The sequence below is a fragment of the Hemibagrus wyckioides genome, linkage group LG05 (assembly GCF_019097595.1).
Source record: "Hemibagrus wyckioides isolate EC202008001 linkage group LG05, SWU_Hwy_1.0, whole genome shotgun sequence".
Lineage (NCBI taxonomy): Eukaryota > Metazoa > Chordata > Actinopteri > Siluriformes > Bagridae > Hemibagrus > Hemibagrus wyckioides.
Window position 1 is genome coordinate 13747121 of NC_080714.1, and position 19302 is coordinate 13766422.

Here is a 19302-nt window from a genome sequence, read left to right on the forward strand (position 1 = left end):
ATGTCCCACACCCAAGCTCCCAGTGTTCTGAGTTTCCAGTGTGACTACTGCCTCTACCCCTGGTCGGAGTCTCGTTGCTTGGTGGTGCTCACTGATGCTGTGGATGGATCTGTGTGGACAGCCTGTGACCAGGAGACAGCCGTGAACAGAGCCACTTGGAGACTTTCACACCGTCACAGATCTGCTGTTACATATGTCAGCTTGTAACAGCAAGAAATTAGTGTCTATAATGAACTCAGAAACTACAGTGGCCTAATAGTTCCTCATGGGCCCTTGATTGCTGGTGTAGAAAGGACATTATTTAGTTACAGTTACATTATTTACTGTCCAGTGTCACCCAAATGAGGATGGGTTCTCTTCTGAGCCTGGTTCCTCTCAAGGTTTCTTTCTCATGTCATCACAGGGAGTTTTTCCCTACCACCATCTCTACAGTCTTGCTCATTAGGGATAAAATATAAAATAGTAACTTTCATTTAAACTTTATATATTTTTTTCTTCTCTGTTTCTATACTTCTGTAAAGCTGCTTTGAGGCAATGTCCATTGTTAAGAGCGCTATACAAATAAATTGAATTGAAAAAGTCATACAGATATACAGTTCAGAATTCTGTACGCAGTATGAAATGTATAACTTTTTTGAATGTAAATTAGACACGGGCAGAACAGAATTAACAGAACAATCAGTCATTGAAACACTCTTAAAACATAATTTTGAAGTGTGCAAGATTCTATAATATAATACATGTGGTGAGGCCTATGACAGCAAAATGAAAAAGCAAAATTGTCAGTGGATCTTGTAATTAATTAAAATGCTTACTATATAAAACACAAAATTATGATCTTTTACATCTAATGTTTTGATTTCTTGTTTGACCCGCTCCCTTTTTCTAGAGACACACTGTAGTGGTCATTAAAGGTATACAGTGGTCTACTGGAAATATTATACTTATATAATACACTATACATGTATAATTCACTGCCTATAACTAACACACTAATATTTGTTGGATCGCCTTTTGCTTTGATTATGGCACCCATTATGGCATTGTTTCAGTGAGCTTGTGGAATGTCACAACATGCATTTCCATGCAGAGTTGCATGCATTTCTCACCAAGATTTTGTATTGGTCAGGGGAGAGTCAGACTGCTGCATAAAGTCTTCTCCAGCACATCCCAAAGATTCTTAATGGGGTTAAGGTGTGGACTCTGTGGTGGCCAATCCACATGTGAAAATATGTCTCATGCTCCCTGAACCACTCTTCCACAATTTGAGCCCAATGAATTGTGTAGTCATCTTGGAATATGCCTGGTCATTCAGAATATTCAGGCAGTAGGTGGCCTCAATTTGGGCACATAACATTGCTTAACCTAGATCTGATCAACTGATGTAACCCCAGATCATAACACTACCCCCACATGCATATATGGTAGGCACTAGGTATGATGTGTGCATCACTTCATCTGCCTCTCTTCTTACCCTAATGCACCCATCTGGAACAGTGTAAATCTGGACTCATCTGACCACACAACCTTTTTCCATTTCTTCAGAGTGCACTCTTTATGCTCCCTAGCAATCTGATGCCCATTTTCTGTTTAGCCTCACTGATAAAGCTACACAGCTGTTTATTCCTAATCCCTTAAGTTCTTTCATTTTTACATCCACTATTAAACATAGCATAAACAATGAGTTCTACTGTTGTTCTCTTAAGATCTGCTTTCAACAAACATTTAAATGATCTCTGATCACGATCATTCAAGATTTTTTTCCGACCACATTTCTTCCTCAAAGTTAATGGATCACCACTAGCCTTCTAGATTTTAATAACGCATCAGGCTGTTCTCAATTTTAGTAGTTTCAGCAATCTCCTTAGTTGTTTTCTTTGCTTGATGCAGGCCAATAATTTGACCATTCTGAAACAGAGTAACAGCTTTTCCATGACCGCAGGACATGTTTTTCAACATGGTTGTTTAAGAAATGAGAAGCTACTCACTGCATCAATTAAGGATATTCCCCTTTTCTTGTATAACACTTTTAACAGTGGATATTGTCACAAAGCAGTTTACAAGAATATAAAAAGCACAAAGTTTAAAATTTGATTTCATATTTATCCCTAATGAGCAAGCCAGGGCAACTGTGGCAAGAAGAAAGATATGAGGAAGAAACTTTGAAGGAACTAGTCTCCAAAGAACCCATCCTCATCTGGGTGATATCAGAGAATGTCATTATCCAGATAATGTCCTTTCTATAACTGTTCAATGTATAGTCATGTGGAATTTTGTAACCAGGATTTTTGAGCAACTGATGAGTATGAGCATGTGTCTCCAGGTAGTCTACATGGGACCATCCTCAGCAGCAGTGAACACCTTCAAGTCACGAGATTCCACATCAGGATGAATCAGGCAGATGCATATACTGTACAGAAAGCAATATTAAATATTTCATGTATAATTTTCATTTTATATTTATTTCTTCTTTTAAGAGAGAAACAAAAATGGAAATATAGGCAAATTAGCAGTTATTAGCAATTTTTGTAAGATAAAATATCAGAACAGACTATACACATTTAGATCTGTGATAACAGTGAACACATATATGAGGTTATTAGTCTAAATGGAAATAGTCCTTTTTAAACTGGGCTAAAAAGACGAGGAACTACAGAAGTCATTTTATCCAGAGGGGCCAAATTATAATTTATCAGCCTGCCTGTTTTTGTACAGACAGCATTGGCAGACTAAAGTTGTAAGAATGTAATTATGTAATTTGGGGTAAGTGAGGAGCAGGGCCTTTCAGCATTGGAAAGCAGACAGAAGAGTTTTGCATTGCATAACTTCTCTTTTCTCATCTTTTAAAAAAAATCCAAATTAAGGTCCTAAATAGTTGCATGCATAATAAAATAAAATAAAATAAAATAAAAGATGTTAGATTACAACTTTAATAACGTAGTTGCTTTTGCAGTGCTTTAAGCCACATTCAGCTGAAAACCAATCCAAAATCTAACCAATACTACAACTTGTGCTGATGTGATCTATTAGTTTTTGCCTGTTTGAGATATGAATTCCATTTACCATTAGACCCAGCCATTAACTAACAGTGATTTATAACTTTATAATATCTCAGGAATCAAACCGGCAAAAACAATACTTTGTATAGTAGAAATCAACACAAACTGTGTTGTGTAAAAAGTGTATATGGCAGACTAAGTGAATGGTTACAAAACAGTGGCTCTATATTGTGTCATTCTTTTAATACATTTAATTCTTTTTTATTACGATAAAACTGTAGCACAGAATCTGTACAGACAAAAATAAGACATGCTCAACACTAGCAGCACCTTTGTCAATTTTACAATGTGAAGAGGCTGAGCACTGGGACAAAGAAATGTAAAAGTCCAGACTCTAAGTTTACCTTTCAACACAACTGTCATGTTCCTGGATGATAACTGCAGTTTATCTAGGGCCTGATCTGTGAATAATACGGCACTGGGACACTACTTAACTTGCAAAATCATCAAACCTACAGAGTTTAGGTGTTAAGCACCTTCTAAAGTGAACTAACAGACATTGATCCCTTAAATTAAGATATGTTCTTCTGCTATGTGTTTAAACCTCAGTAAACCCTATCTGTCTAGCTTCCTATAAAGTAAGGAATTATAGCCCACTGCCTTCTGCATGGATATCCGCCATGTCATTTTTAGCAAAGGAGGAAGGATACAGCCGATGACTTCATATAATAAGATTGTACTTCACATATTATTGTCTCTAAAACACTGAAATTCTGAATTCCTTACAATCATTAAAAAAAAAAGCTAACAAAATTAAATACATCGATGGTACAAAGGGATTTTATATGACCCATACTGACATAAAGACATGATTATAGATAGGATTTATGTAAATGTGTACAGTCATTTCAACTGAAAAAACAAGTCTGGTGCACAGCCACCTGAAGTATCCTGGCCCTGCAGAAAAGGTTCAGTCTGGATGCATCAGGATTCAGATCAAGCAAACACACATGTCTACCATTCATCCCAAAAGACCAATCTGTCTTGTCATCTTGAGGACATACTTGCTAATCCATTAAGTGCTGCACTAGTAATGGATGATAGATGCAGAGCATCTATCACCACTGGCACAGATTTATCCTTGTTGGAGGAGTAGTTCAAAAATCTTGCACTGGTCTAGCAAATCAGATGCTATTAACCTATTATAGGAACTACATTTGTACACTACATTCTTAAAAGACTACACTTTATGATTTCTCCTGCAACAGTGCAGCTGATAGGATGATAGCTGTTAACCATCCATGTTGTACAGATTTAAGAGCAGAAATGCACTCTCTGCTGTTTTTCTCACTCTACAGCAACAGTGGAAGTATCTGAAAATAATCCCCTTCTTCAATGGATTACCAATCAAACAGTTCTTAAACAGGGACCTGTCAACACCCAGCACTCCGTATAATCCTACAGCTGATCCCCAGGAAATAGGAGCTGGAAACAGGAACACTTCATCACTATGCTAATTATAAATCTTTGTAAAAATAAATAAATAAATAAATAATAATAATAATAATAATAATAATAATAAAAAGAAAAAAATTAATCATAGCACACTAATTCATTACAATGAAACTGAAACGCCTGGTTATAGACCACAATAATTCATTAGTATGGTGTAAGGCCTCCTTTTGCAGCCAATACAGCATCACTTCGTCTTGGGAATGACAGATACAAGTCCTGCACATTGGCCAGAGGGATTTTGAGCCATTCTTCTTGCAGAATAGTGGCCAGGTCACTACGTGATGCTAGTGGAGGAAAACGTTTCCTGACTCGCTCCTCCAAAACACCCCAAAGTGGCTCAATAATATTTAGATCTGGTGACTGTGCAGGCCATGGGAGATGTTCAACTTCACTTTCATGTTCATCAGTCCACTGTCACCAGTCTTGCTGTGTGTATTGGTGCATTATCATCCTGATACACGGCACCGCCTTCAGGATACAATGTTTGAACCATTGGGTGCACATGGGCCTCCAGAATGGTTCGGTAGTCCTTGGCAGTGATGTGCCCATTTAGCACAAGTATTGGGCCTAGGGAATGCCATGATATTGCAGCCCAACCATCACTGATCCACCCCCATGCTTCACTCTGGGCATGCAACAGTCTGGGTGGTACGCTTCTTTGGGACTTCTCCACACCGTAACTCTCCCGGATGTGGATAGTGAAGGTGGACTCATCAGAGAACAATACATGTTTCACATTGTCCACAGCCCAAGATTTTCGCTGCTGGCACCATTGAAACCGACGTTTCAATGGCTCGAGTGACCAAAGGTTTGGCTATAGCAGCCCGGCCATGTACATTGACCCTGTGGAGCTCCCGACGGACAGTTTTGGTGGAAACAGGAGAGTTGAGGTGCACATTTATTTCTGCAGTGAGTTGGGCAGCAGGTTTTATGTTTTCTGGATACAATCTGGGTTAGCACCCGGACATCCCTTTCAGACAGCTTCCTCTTGCGTCCACAGTTACTCCTGTTGGATGTGGTTCGTCCAGATGCGCCAGCGAGACGTGCACCAACAATTTGTCCTCTTTTGAACTCTGATATGTCACCCATAATGTTGTGTGCCTTGCAATATTTTAAGCAAAACTGTGCTATTACTCTGCTAATTAAACCTTCACACTCTGCTCTTACTGGTGGAATGTGCAATCAATGAAGATTGGCCAACAGGCTGGTCAAATTTAGCCACGAAACCTCCAACACTAAATTGGCCAGTGTTTCAGTTTCATTGTCCAACCTCTGTATATGCTCAACATTATCACTATATTAAGGACAAAAATGATTTTTTTTGAAAATGAAGTATTACAAACGTACAATTAAGCCATTACTAGCTCATATGAAGTATATATGTATATGAAACCATATTCATTGCAGAGAAAGCATAGAGCATTTCACATTTAGTAACACTGCTGAATAACTGGTGAATGCAGAGTCTGTCAAGCAGTATTAGAGTAGTGAGATTATTTACACTATGAATAACACACACACACACACACAAACACACACATTGTCAGCTGCCTGAGACTTGGGTGGAAAATAGAGAAGGACAGACAGTCCTTCAGAATTATTGCGACAGTCGAAAAGAGCAACACAAACAGGATAAATGTGAGACTAATCCAAAATGGCAGTGATGGACACACACATACACACACACACACACACACATCCCCAATTTCTATTTTCTTCCACCCATCTAAACACAACACGGAACTGCAAACACGCAAATGGCTATAAAAAGCAAGTGAGTGACAGAAATATTGTAGAAGCAGAAACAGCATTTGCTTCACATCGAGGAGAAGAGAAAAGTTGGCAGTTACTTATACTTTACATCCATTGCTGCAGCATCTCTTTTGCTCCAGCTGCCACCAGCCTTCACACTGGTGCTAAGCACAAAGATGGATTAATTAACAGAAATGATCTGGGAGCCACGTCAACTTTTACAGCACTTGAGGTGTTAACTAAGCCCCAGTGTGTCAGAGTCCTTTAGAATAATGCACAGAAAGTGTCTCTGAATAGTAGCACTAACCTCTACCTACACTGCTGACTTAGGGTGGCTGAATGTAAAACAGTAAAATGTAAAATTTGGTCAAGAACTTCTTTTAATTCATATGTCTAAATGATTGCATAATTATAGTGTCAGTGTCTAAATGTTTACATTAGCAGATGTGTGTCCCTCAGTAGCTAAAGATGTCTTCTGACATACAGCATATCATCATCAATGAGTTATCAAACTTTAAAAGCACAACTGCCATGTCATGTTTAAATGCAAATTATTATGGTTCAAGGTTCAAAACATTATGAATAATCTCTTTGGAAGTGCAAATAGGCAAAAGCTACAAAATGATAAAGGTGAAAAATGCAAAAGTGCACTTTCAGTAGTGAAGACCATCAGCTGACATCTTTCAGAAATTTGATGGTTATAAACATCTTTTTACATTTTTGGAGGATTAGGTTTAAAAATGGAAACTGGGACAGTATACAAATTCCATAAGATGCATGTTTGTTTTGTTTTTTGTGCACTTTAAAAAAGAAATCTAAGAAAGCTCTAAATGAAGGATTAGTTATAGTGGATGTATTATTGGTATTATGGTAGAATACTTTGCTTTTCATCAACCCCTTTCCCAGGACAATTGCAGCAGCCATATCAGCTGAGTCAATAATTATTTTATTCATGGGTTATTGATGTACCCATTGTGCTCCCTTAGGTTGCTTTCATTACATTCATTAATGAAAAGTCCAGTGCTTGATATTGTTGAAGATTTTCATGCTGAGAATGATACGTTGTGTTAGGAAATGTTTCTACTGGACTGTGTCTACTTTGGATAATCTTTAAAATAAAAATGGACCATGGAAAAATGGAAAAAGCTTCAGTGTCATCAATAGAGGTATATTTTCTGTAAGTAGTAAATTAGATGAGAGTTACACCTTATACAGATTGTTGCTTGCACAATGAATAATGACTTTCCTGGATGTGTATGTACAGGGACTTGAGAGGACAAAACATACTGACATGAAACCTTTTAAGACTGAAAAATTTTGAATTAATGTAAAACAAAGAGTTTATGGTTGAATGAAGCACTGCTCACGGTCTAATGAAGGGATACTACTACTATTACTACTACTACTACTACTACTACTACTACTACTAATAATAATAATAATTATTATTATTATTATTATTATTATTATTATTATTATTATTATTATTATTATTATTATTATTTTATCAATGCAGATTAGTGAGGGCATGTAGTCAAATTTCATTTTTATTTTACAGTATCTACAATATCTACATTCTGAAACATTCTCTAAACTGTTTTATGCTTCTATGATCACCAGATGGCACCAAAGTATATAAGCTTGATTAAATATAAATTTTTATAAATCTTAGTAATTATTGTAAAATAACTTACTGGAAAATATTTCACAGTCTTTACAATGTTTTCTTGTGAAATTATCTCTCAGAACATAGAATGATAAAAACATTGGTAGTATATCACATTTTGACATGTATCTGAAAAATAGGGCTTTATTTGCTTTCCACACTGCTGATGGATGCAGTTAATTACACAGAGCAAGGACAGTTACCTCCACATCTGCAATCAGGTGAGTAATGCAAGTGATCCTCTGCTGAAGAGAGGCAGGCCACACCCAGCTAACAATTTTTTCATACTGAGAAGCCAGCAAAACTTCTTCCCAACACTTTTTTGTTTGCAAATTTTGTTTATTTGGGGTTTTTGTTTTTTTTTAAATTTCGGTTGTTTCTTTGCTTGACTCTTGTCATGAGTGTCTGGGTTTTTAACGAAGACATAATATTTATGAGATCAGCTAAACTTCTGAGCTAAGTTCTGATCAGTGACTCACATTTAACTGTTAGTATCTGGTTAGGTGAGTGCATTAGTATCTGGTTAGGTGAGACTTTTTGTGCGTAAGGACCTTGAAAAACCCACCAAATGCTCAAATATTGTAAAATAAAGTCACTTTCACAAGTATAATTTTGCAATACATGTGGGTTTGAGATAAAAAAGATCAACATTAAGTAACTAACACTTAATATTTGGTTTGCATATCCCTTGTTGGAAGGAACTGCATCAAGCCAGCAACCCAGTGACATCATCAAACTTGTGTTTTCCTCTTTTGTGATGTTTTTGTGGGTTTCTCCTTCCAGTCTCTCTTCAGTATGCACATTTGGGTTAAGGTCTGGTGATTAACTTGCTGGTGATGATTTTGACTTTATCTTCACAACTCTCACAATGTTTCTGTCATCAGCTGCTGTTTTCATTGGCCAAGCTGTTTGATGTCTGGTTGTTATAACATTAGTGGTTTCCTTCTTTTTCATGACCTCCCAAATTGTTATATTGGCTATGCATTTCTCAGCTTCAGAATAACTGTCTTTTCTCCCATAGCCAGCTCTCTGATTTTGAGAGCTGATTCTGATTTTCTGATTCTCATTTCTGAGTTTATACTTTTTAACAACAAATGCAGTCTTCAGCAGAAACAAAATAATTGTCTTTACTATTCCAATATTTTCAGCGGAGACTGTATAGTTCTGAAACAACAAAGCAGAAACCTTTGAATAATTTGGTACATTCCTAAAAGGAAGCAATGTACTGGTGAGCTCAGCAACACTGAAAGGCTTGTAAAAACACAAGCAGATGATCATAGAGTTTTTTTCCGATCAAATAATCTAGCCATGTTAAGAACACTCTTGAGGAGGTACGTGTTTAATTGTCTTAAAGTTTACAATCAAGAGAGGCCTTCATACATGTAAATATATAGAATTTACCTTAAGATGCAAGCCACTAGTAATACTAGAACAGAACAAAAAAAAGAGAGCTTGACCCATTCTGGATCAAAATGGAAGGAAAGGAAAGGCTCATGATCTGAAGCATAACACATCATCTGTCAAACATGGTGGAGGAAGTATTATGACATGGGCATGTATGACTGCTAGTGCAACTGGCTCACTGGTGTTTATTGACAATGTGACTACTGACAGAAGCAACAGGATGAATTCTGAAGTGTATAGAGTTTTACTCAGATTCAGTCAAAGGCTGCAAAACTGATAAGGTGATACCTCACAGAACAGATGGATAATGACCGAAAACATATATAAAATATATAAAATATTCCCTTATAGTAGAATTGTCAAATATTATTACTGGGGAGAAAAAAAAACTTAAAACACATTTTTTCCTTATTACTAACCTCCATTTCTACCAGTGTAATTTCTAGCAGTATCCCGCAAATTTCAAGTTCATTATTTTCCATATAGAATATGTCTCAAAATGTATTATTACACTTATATCCAGCCATTTTAATTACGTCATAATTGGCAGTTTATAATTCATTTTATATTTGTATTTACTCTTGTTGGTTCCTGTTATCACTTGATATAGCAGACATAAACAGCTATTCCCTCAGCACCCTCTTTTTTGCTCTTGTAGTTAAAAAGACAAAAAACATAGCATGTTGTGTTACCAAGAAACTTCTGACCAACCCAAATTCAAAAGTAATGTGTTTTAATAATAAACCCTGCTTTCTTATGATGCCCCCCTGATTGCTTGGGGCTTCTAAGTGCTTACACTGCTAGAAATGACCAGACTTGACTAAACCTGACTCCAAAGCAAAAATGAATAAGCAAAATAAACATTGAGAAAAATAGTGTAGTAATCTATATGAATTTTGGGCATCTAAATTTTTATTGTTAATATTGTATATTTGTTTGTGGCTCATCTCTGTATTTCTTTGTGAATTCCAATCTGGCCTTCTGAGTCTTCTAATGTGTGGTTTGCATCTTGTGGTATGGTCTCAATATTTCTGCTCTCTAAGTCTTTATTGAATAGTGGATTGTGATGCCTTCACCCTGTCCTGTAGAGGGTGTGGTGATGTCACTGACTGTTGTTTGGGGTTTTTCTTCACAGCTCCCACAATGTTTTCCTTGCCTGACCTGTTCAGTATCTGTTGCTCAGTTCACCAGTGGTTTCTTCTTCTTTCTTTTTTAGCTTTTTTGGCCACTGTTTTGTGCAATGCTCTGGTTGGCATTTTTTAGATTCAAAATACTGTGTTTTTCTCCTATATTCAGACATTTGTGTGAGTTTATCATTTTTAACAACAAATCTTCACATTGTCTTCACAGGTGAAACTAAATGCTAAAACCAAGACTAAATATTCAGAGCCATTTATTGGGCATACATGTGCAAAAAGAAACCCTAACGTGTGAGTCACGTTCCTATATTTTTGCTCTGTCCTTCTTCATGTAATACGTTTTGACATGCAAATGATCACAGTCCATTACATCGTCCATGACGTCATACGGGTTTCTGATTTACACATTAGCTACTTTCCCCTGAAAAGTGCAGGCAACACTGTACAGCAAAACTTCATTTAAACCAATAGAATGCAGAGCGTCGCAGTGTGTAACAACAACGTCTGTTGAGCTGAGTAAATAAGCATAAAAACACATAATGCCAAATACATTTAAACAGATTAATGAAAGCTTACGCCTGGTGTAAAGTGCATTGTGGTTAGTTATGCACGTGTTGTCCCTGAAAGGAAAAGCTGTTCGAATATCGCAGCAGTGACGTCACTCGGTCACAAGACGCTAACTAGTTTCCCTGCAGTTCGCTAGCTGGCTAACTGTAGTGTTATGTAACTAGTTAATAGGGTACAGAGCATACGGAGGAGCTGTGTGATGAAGCTGGTCAGGGGAATGGATATTTGTTATATTTGAAAGTGTTTAGAGAATTAAAGACACATTTGGGACAAAATGCGGAGGATAAATGAATTTAAAGAGTGTTCATTTCATCACCGGTGAGAGAGAGAGAGAGAGAGAGAGAGAGAGAGACAGAGACAGAGACAGAGACAGACAGACAGACAGAGACAGAGACAGACAGACAGACAGACAGCGACAGAGACAGAGACACACAGACAGACAGACAGAGCAGCAAGTTTCATTATAATTCTTCCTCCAGTTCAGCTCAGAGCTCACTGCCCCGTCGTCCAGAGTCAGTGCAGCTGTCAGTGAGCGGGCAAAGCCCCGGACATTAGAGCTCGGTTTGGGCTGGAGCTCAGGGGATGTTGTCCGTGCTCTCCTGCGGTAGATTGCTGGCCCGGGCTGTCATCAGCGGCCTTTCTCAAACAGACAGCCGCGATTACAGCCTTATAACGGCTAGCTTTGGATATGGGAAAGATTTCCGAAAGGGCATTTTAAAGAAATGCATGTGCTACGGTGATGACGCCTGGTTTATTGCGCGACACAGATCTGCTGATGTTTTAGGTAAGTTGCTGCTAACGTTAACTCAGTCCTAGTGTTATATTAGCTAAAAGAGTCAGTTGGCTGCGGCTAGCTGGACAACAAACCCCCAGCGCACCAGGATAGCACCTAGGACCTGGTAGTGTTCGCTAGCTAGTTTTGTGCAAAGGGTAATATTTTATTTTTTTATTATTTTATTTTATTTATGTAAGTCCATATTTGTGACTTTAAAGTGGCACTAATCCAAGCTAGCTATTTGGCTAGCCAGCGTATCGATAGAATCACAATGATAATTGGCTAAGTGCACTAGGTTTTTGAGCTCTTTGTGCGCTTATAAACATTACAATAAGACAATAAATACACAGAGAGCAGTATTTTAAGTAGAAAACGCATTTATTTCACAGAATATTTCACAGGATCACAAAGTTTATAAGTCTGCATGTATTTCTCTATCTGGTGGATTTGATGCACACACACAGAGCTGAAGCGCTTGCTTCAGGAGGGAGGGAGGTTAACTGGTTTTAGGGGTCAGCACTGGTTTTCCAGCTTCATATTAGCTTTATAGCCTATTTGTCAATATGCTGCAGTCTAGTCAGCATATTACATGATGCAAAGCTACACCAGGCTGTTATTGGGTTGGTGATGACAGACTCATTATGATTGTCATAGAACTGGACCAAAAGCTCCTGTATTGTCAGTGCATCCAAATGTGCAGAAAACTTTACAGGCCACTTTAACAGTAACACGTGTACTTTTGGTTATTTGTGCTATTATCCAGTAAGACAATCGTGCAGTGCATAAAATGATTCAGATCCAGGTAACAGCAGACGCTGAATGGCAGTAGTTCTGCAAGCACCAGTTAACATTTGAACACAAGACTCACTTGGTCAGTGTTTTCCTTCTTATTAAAGTGCAGTTAATATAAAGGTGAAATATTTACATAACAAATCCTTATGCAGTGATGTAGACCAATCAGCCATAACATTAAAACCACAGACAGGTGAAGTGAAGAACACCTTGTTGCGAGGGCACCTGGCACGGGGTGGGATATATTAGGCAGCAAGTGAATAGTCTGTTCTCAGTCAGTGTGTTAATGGTTAAGTGACTTTAAGAAGTCCCAAATTAGACGATTGAGTCAAAGCATGTACACACTGCATGCCTTGGTGAATGTTTCCAGTGTGTTTAGTACCTCCCAAAAGTGGTCCAAAGAGGGACAAATGGTGTTTGTCAATGTTAACAGGGTCAGGGGCTCCCAAGGCTCACTGATGCATTTGGGGAGCAAAAGCTAACCTGTCAATCCCAAAGAAGAGCTACTTTTCAAAGCACATAGAAAGGGCAGATGAGCATCAGAACTGGACCATGGAGCAAAGGAAAAAGGTGTCCTGGTCTGATGAATGAAATTTGTTTTTACATCATGTGAATGAACAGGTGTGTGTGTGTGTGTCACTTATCTGGGGAAGAGATGGCACCAGGAATGCACTATGGGAAGAAGGCAAGCTGGCAGAGGCAGTGTGTGTCCCCTTAAGGGGGACCTACACATTATTAGACAGGTTTTAATTTTATGACTGATCTCTGTATATTAGTATATAATATATCTTGTAATGGGCAGGTACCTTAGGGTTTGCTGAAGCATGCAGGGTTCCAGCAATTAACAGTGATGTGAAGAGTAACTCCAGCATCTTGCTTGTTTGTTTTGCTTTTTGATCAGTATCTGATGTGTCTTCTGATGCCCTCTTCATCTCGTAGGTGTAGCTGATGGAGTGGGTGGCTGGCGGGATTATGGAGTAGATCCCTCTCTGTTCTCTGGAACTCTCATGAGGACATGTGAGAAATTGGTCAAGGAAGGCCACTTTGTGCCTAGCAACCCTGTGGGAATCCTCACTACCAGTTATTATGAGCTCCTTCAGAACAAAGTACCTCTATTAGGTGAGTGTTAGCATTATGCCGACTGTTTAGTTTGCGTAAATAAAAAAAATTATTTGCCGCTAGCCACGTCAGACAAGGTTTCTTTTGAGGCTGGTCTAGATTGCATGCTCCAGTTGTAGATATAGAAATGTAACATTAAAATTCTATAAAAAGAATGTAGTGTAATATGCTACAGTTTGTGTCAGTGTACAGAGTGATTTATTTAAATAGTGAACTGATGCACACAGGAACGTTTTCAGACATTGTGTACCGTTGTGACTTTTTAAGACAGTTTTCTGAAGGGATTTGCATGCAGGATTCATTCTGAAATCTTCTGCATGTACAAGTATGTGCCGTAAAACTCCAAGTGAGATGTAACCATTCTACAAATATTGTTTGATTCAGATACATAATATTTGAATCAAATATATTGCTTTCAAGTTATGACTAATTTTACCATATTCCTTAGCATCTTATATACACAAACATACACTTTTCTATACTATTTCTATTTCTGGCTTTTTCTTCTTTAACTGTGTTTTTTTTTTCTTTTCTATAAATCAAAAGTAGGCTACATTTCAGACAGTTCTTATATCTCCTTCCAGGAAGCAGCACAGCCTGTATAGTGATGTTGGACAGGCAAAGTCACCGGCTTCACACGGCAAACTTGGGAGATTCTGGCTTCCTGGTTGTGCGAGGAGGGGAGGTAGTGCACAGGTCTGATGAACAGCAACACTATTTCAACACACCCTTCCAGCTTTCAATCGCTCCCCCAGAGGCAGAGGGCTCTGTTCTTAGTGACAGGTAAAGAATCTTTTTGTTCTTCCTTTCTTTACAGAGAAAAAGTATCATAGAACAAGATGTCAATCTTATGGAAAGATCTCAGGATTATGCCAGGGTTCGAATGATGTGTAATCCTTGCTGTTAGCATAGGAGCAGCAAGGTGCTAAATAACACACAATAACACTGCTTAGGATACATCTTTTTTCTACAGGTACAATATTTGGCCAAACATTTGTGGACACTTGTCCATAATACCCATGTGCTTTTTGAACATCCCATTTCAGATACTTTTTGTTACTTTAAGTACTTTGTAGTTAGCTTATCCACTGGGGCTGTGGGCATTTGTCTATTCAGCCGCAAGAGCATTAGTGAGGTTAAGCACTGATATTTGGTGAAGACTGGGGTGCAGTCAGTGTTTCAGTCCATCCCAAATGTGTTCAGTGGAGTTGATGTCAGGGCTCTGGGCAGGACACTCCAGCCTTGATGAGACATGTGTTTATGGAGCTTGCATTGGACACGGGCATTCTCATGCCCCCTAGGTCCAGTAAATGGAAATTGTAACTCTACAGCATACAAAGACTGGTGTGCGTGTGCAACTGTGTGGCAAGAGTTTAAGGAAGACCCACATATGGGTGTGATGGTAAGATGACCACAAACCTTTGGCCATATAGTGTAGGCTGACATATAAGGTCTTTTTTTTTTTTTATCTCTTTATACTATATTCTGTTTACAATGAATCGTAATACTTGCAGCAATTAAAGTGTTTCTATGCTTTGAAATACTTCATATGTCATATTTCATATGACATTACAAAGGTAGCAAAGATGCCCTGGGGGCCATGCTATGTTTAATCATGAAGGTAATTGTAATGGTTATTAGATAGTGGACTAGCCGCCAGTGGGAGAGTTGTCCAAAGTCAGATCATGCACATGAATGGACTAGAGCCCCATATGTATTTCCAATGTATGTACTTGTTGAATCACTGACATGTTTTTTTTTTTCAATTTTGAGTATGTAAATCTGGCCTCAAACCACTAGTAAATTAGAAAACTGGGAAATTTGCTTTAACATTGATCTCATAGTGTTCAGCAAACACTGAGCTCTCTCCTTGATGGGCACCAAAAGGGTGTGCCAGCATCATATTACTTTTTTTTTCATACGTAAAAACGTGGAGAAGCTTACCAAATTTGTGTTAATCTGGCTGCGTTCTTGAACAAAAAATTTGATTAAGGATATAATATTGGTACCATAATGTTCATGAGATGCTTCAGGTAGGATTGCAATTTATTTAGCAAGTGCAAATATGCTTAATTGTTATAACTTAATAGAAATTGTGTTGGTTAATGTATTATATAAAAATATTTGAATGTTTTATGGTAGCAATTGTAAGAAAGAGTTTACAAGCTCTGACGACAGCAAGGTATCTCATGTAGCAAATGCTGTAACACCATCAGTTATCTTCAGACGGCTTTTCACACAATAATGTATGATTCACTCTCAGTCCTGAAGCTGCAGACAGCACATCATTCGATGTCCAGCTAGGAGACATTATCCTCACAGCCACAGATGGGCTCTTTGACAACATGCCAGACTATATGATCTTACAAGAACTCAAAAAGCTCAAGGTACTGTCATATACATTTGATGATCACAACTGTGCAGAACTGCTTTCTCTCTAAGTGGTTAGAAATAATATGGGTAATATGCTATACTTTGTTTTAGAATACCAATTATGAGAGCATCCAGCAGACAGCCAAGAGTATTGCAGAACAGGCCCATGTTTTGGCATATGACCCCAATTACATGTCACCTTTTGCACAGTTTGCTTGTGACAATGGGCTGAATGTAAGAGGTAAGTAATATTTACAAAATTCCTGAATTTAAAACAAAGGTTATTCATCACTTCTCCAGACCTAGGTGCAATTTATGTTGGGGATACTGCACTTTTTGAAATCTCTACATTTTGAAAGTCTAATGTATTGTGTAAAATGTGTAATAATTTGTATAGCTCACAACAGAAAACTACAGACACACAAACTATACAATGATATTTTTATTTAGTTGACATACAGCTCTGGAAAAAAAAATAGGATCACTGCAAAATTAACAGTTTTACTATTTATAGGTGTGTGTTTGAGTAAAATGAACTTTTGTGTTCTATTCTATGAACTACTGACATTTCTTTTAAATTCCAAATATACACGTTGCCATTTAGAACATTTATCTGCAAAAAAAAAACATTGTTGTTGGGTGACTTATTGCCTCTTGTAGCACAAAAATTCAAGCAGCTCAGTTTTGTTTGATGGCTTGTGACCATCCATCTTCCTCTTGATCACATTCCAGAGGTTTTCAGGTCTGGTGTTTGGGCTGGCCATTACAGAGCTGGTGATTGGAATGGCCACACTTGATGGGGTGGTCCTCCATCCACACCTTGATTGACCTGGCTGTGTGGCATAGAGCATTGTCCTGCTAGAAGCACCAAGCCTCAGAGTTGGAGAACATTGTCAGGATGCAGGTTTTCTTCCAGGACAACCTTGTAGGTGGCTTGATTCATGTGCCCTTTACAAAGACAAATGTGCCCGATTCCAGCCTTGATGAAACATCCCCAGATTATCACCAGTCCTCCACCAAATTGTGGGAGACATTGTGGCTTGTAGGCCTCTCCAGGTGTCTGTCTAATCATTACATGATTATTGTCTTTTGCAAAACTCAGCCAGGTTTTTCTTTGCTTCTTATTGATGAAGGCTTTTTTTTGTAGCTTTGCATGACTTCAGCCCTGCCTCTAGGAGCCTGTTTCAAACTGTTCTCACCATGCACTTCACCCCAGCTGCCGTTTGACTTTTTTTTGGTCACTTGATGTCATCCTACAGTTGTTGTGTGACATTCAAATGAGTTGGCGGTCATCCTGGTCAGTAGAGAGTTGTTTTCGCCATCTGCTGGTCTGTAGCTTTGTTGTCTCCAATGTCTGCAGTTTGACCTTGTTCTTATGAACTGCTGTCTTTTGAAATTTTAAAGATGGAGGCAACCTGATGCTCACTTTATCCCTCTGCAAGTTAAGCCAGAATTTAACCCTTCCTTTCCTCACTCAAAACTTTTCTTTTCCACTCTTCTGAACAATAGTTATTATTTAACTCCAATTACTTTTCAGGTACTACTAGTAATGTTTTTGCCATCTAGCTGGTCTTACTGGAAGAGGATAGTGCTGACAACAGCAGTGTTCTTTTTTCATACTTTTCCTTGTTAAATAAAATTTGGTTCAGATCACATAATCAGTACTTTATTGAGCAGAGTGTATGCTTCTGTTGGAATTTAACACTAGAATGGAATGGCTGTCATACACGTGGAGATGCTGATTTAAGAAAAAATTGGAGTGGTCTCTTAATTTTTTCCAGAACTGTAGTTTAATGGTAGCATATACTTAACGTTTTTAGTGGTTTGTTTGGCTATTTTTGATGGATATTGCTCAAAGAGTATAAGTTGGAATGGTGAAAGCTAACATGGGTTGATAGCGTAACACTGTTGACTACACTGTGCTTCTTTTTGACCTCTGTGATGTTATAGGGGACAATGAAACTGAAACACTTGATTTTAGTCCACAATAAATTATAAGTATTTATGCATTATTTCTCTGCAGGAGGAAAGCCAGATGACATTACTGTCCTACTGTCTATTGTTGCTGAGTATACAGACTGAGTGACTGCAGTGTTCCACGTATTCCCTGGAGTGGCTGTTGCTTCCTGCTGGCAGGATGGGCAAAATAATTTTGTCTTTGCCAAGGACCAAATCCTGATCCTCTTCATTGGATTTTATATTTTGTCACACTCTGGCTTTTGCAGCTTTATAAGGAAAATGATAAGTATGAAAACAATTAGAATTGTATTATAATTGGTGAGACCTTAAAGCATCTTACAGATGAACCACAGAGCACGTAGTATAACATTTGACAAGACAAGAAAGAGTAGCCAATGTTTAAACTTGACTGTGACATTAACCCATATGCAGGAAATGCATCCTGATATCAACCAGTGAAAGAATGAACATTGGAGATGATAATGAAAATTATCATTATGCCAGGACAGGAGTTTCTGACTGCGTGTCTTGAGACATTAAACTCTTAATATGTTGTGATGTCAATGACAAACCCAAGTGACCGTGAATCACAATGAAATTTTGACAATTGTCAGTTTGGCCCTGTATTATTATTATTTTTAATAGCTCATCTATAGTCTTAGTCAATCTGGTTGTAATCTGGCACTGCACTGATGCAGAACACCACAATTCAGGAACCCAGGTAAAGTGAAGTTGTACTACCATGGATAAGGAAACAGTTCAGTTTTCAGTTCAATTTTTTTTTTTTTTTTTTTGGAAGTTTTAATTAAATATTAGACTAGAATTTCTCCATTCAGTGTGGTTAATATGTACTAAGAGTGCAAGAGACTGCAAGGTTTTATCATATGAGGAGAACATCTTTTCATGCTCCTTTAACCACTAAAAGTTCACATGCTTTTGTGTGTGCATGCATGTGTACTTGAGTGATATACTGTACTTAAAAAGTAAATACAAACTTGCTGTACATCTGTGTATGCATTAAGAAACAGACCCATGTATATGAATATAACTTATATTTTATAAGTGTAATTTGTGTGTTGAAATGTTTCTTTCTCGCCTTTTTTGTAATCATACTTTTAAATGTTCTCTGAGGTGTACACTATTAATGCACAGGGTAAATGCTAGCACCTATGAATGCTTTAAGATGTGTGACATGATCTAATAAAGGTTTATTTTTCTAGCTGTGTGATGTTTTGTCTGTCT

The 19302-nt window shown here is 37.9% G+C and overlaps 1 protein-coding gene across 1 annotated transcript; it reads left to right on the forward strand.

Moving 5' to 3' along the window:
• Window positions 1–11163: 11163 nt before the first annotated feature.
• On the forward strand, window positions 11164–19269 carry pptc7a (protein phosphatase targeting COQ7 a). Its single transcript, XM_058390764.1, has 6 exons — window positions 11164–11826; window positions 13549–13728; window positions 14313–14511; window positions 15992–16115; window positions 16213–16342; window positions 18125–19269. Exons 1-6 carry the CDS (start codon window positions 11625–11627, stop codon window positions 18181–18183), a joined length of 894 nt encoding a protein of 297 aa, XP_058246747.1. The 5' UTR covers window positions 11164–11624; the 3' UTR covers window positions 18184–19269.
• Window positions 19270–19302: the final 33 nt, after the last annotated feature.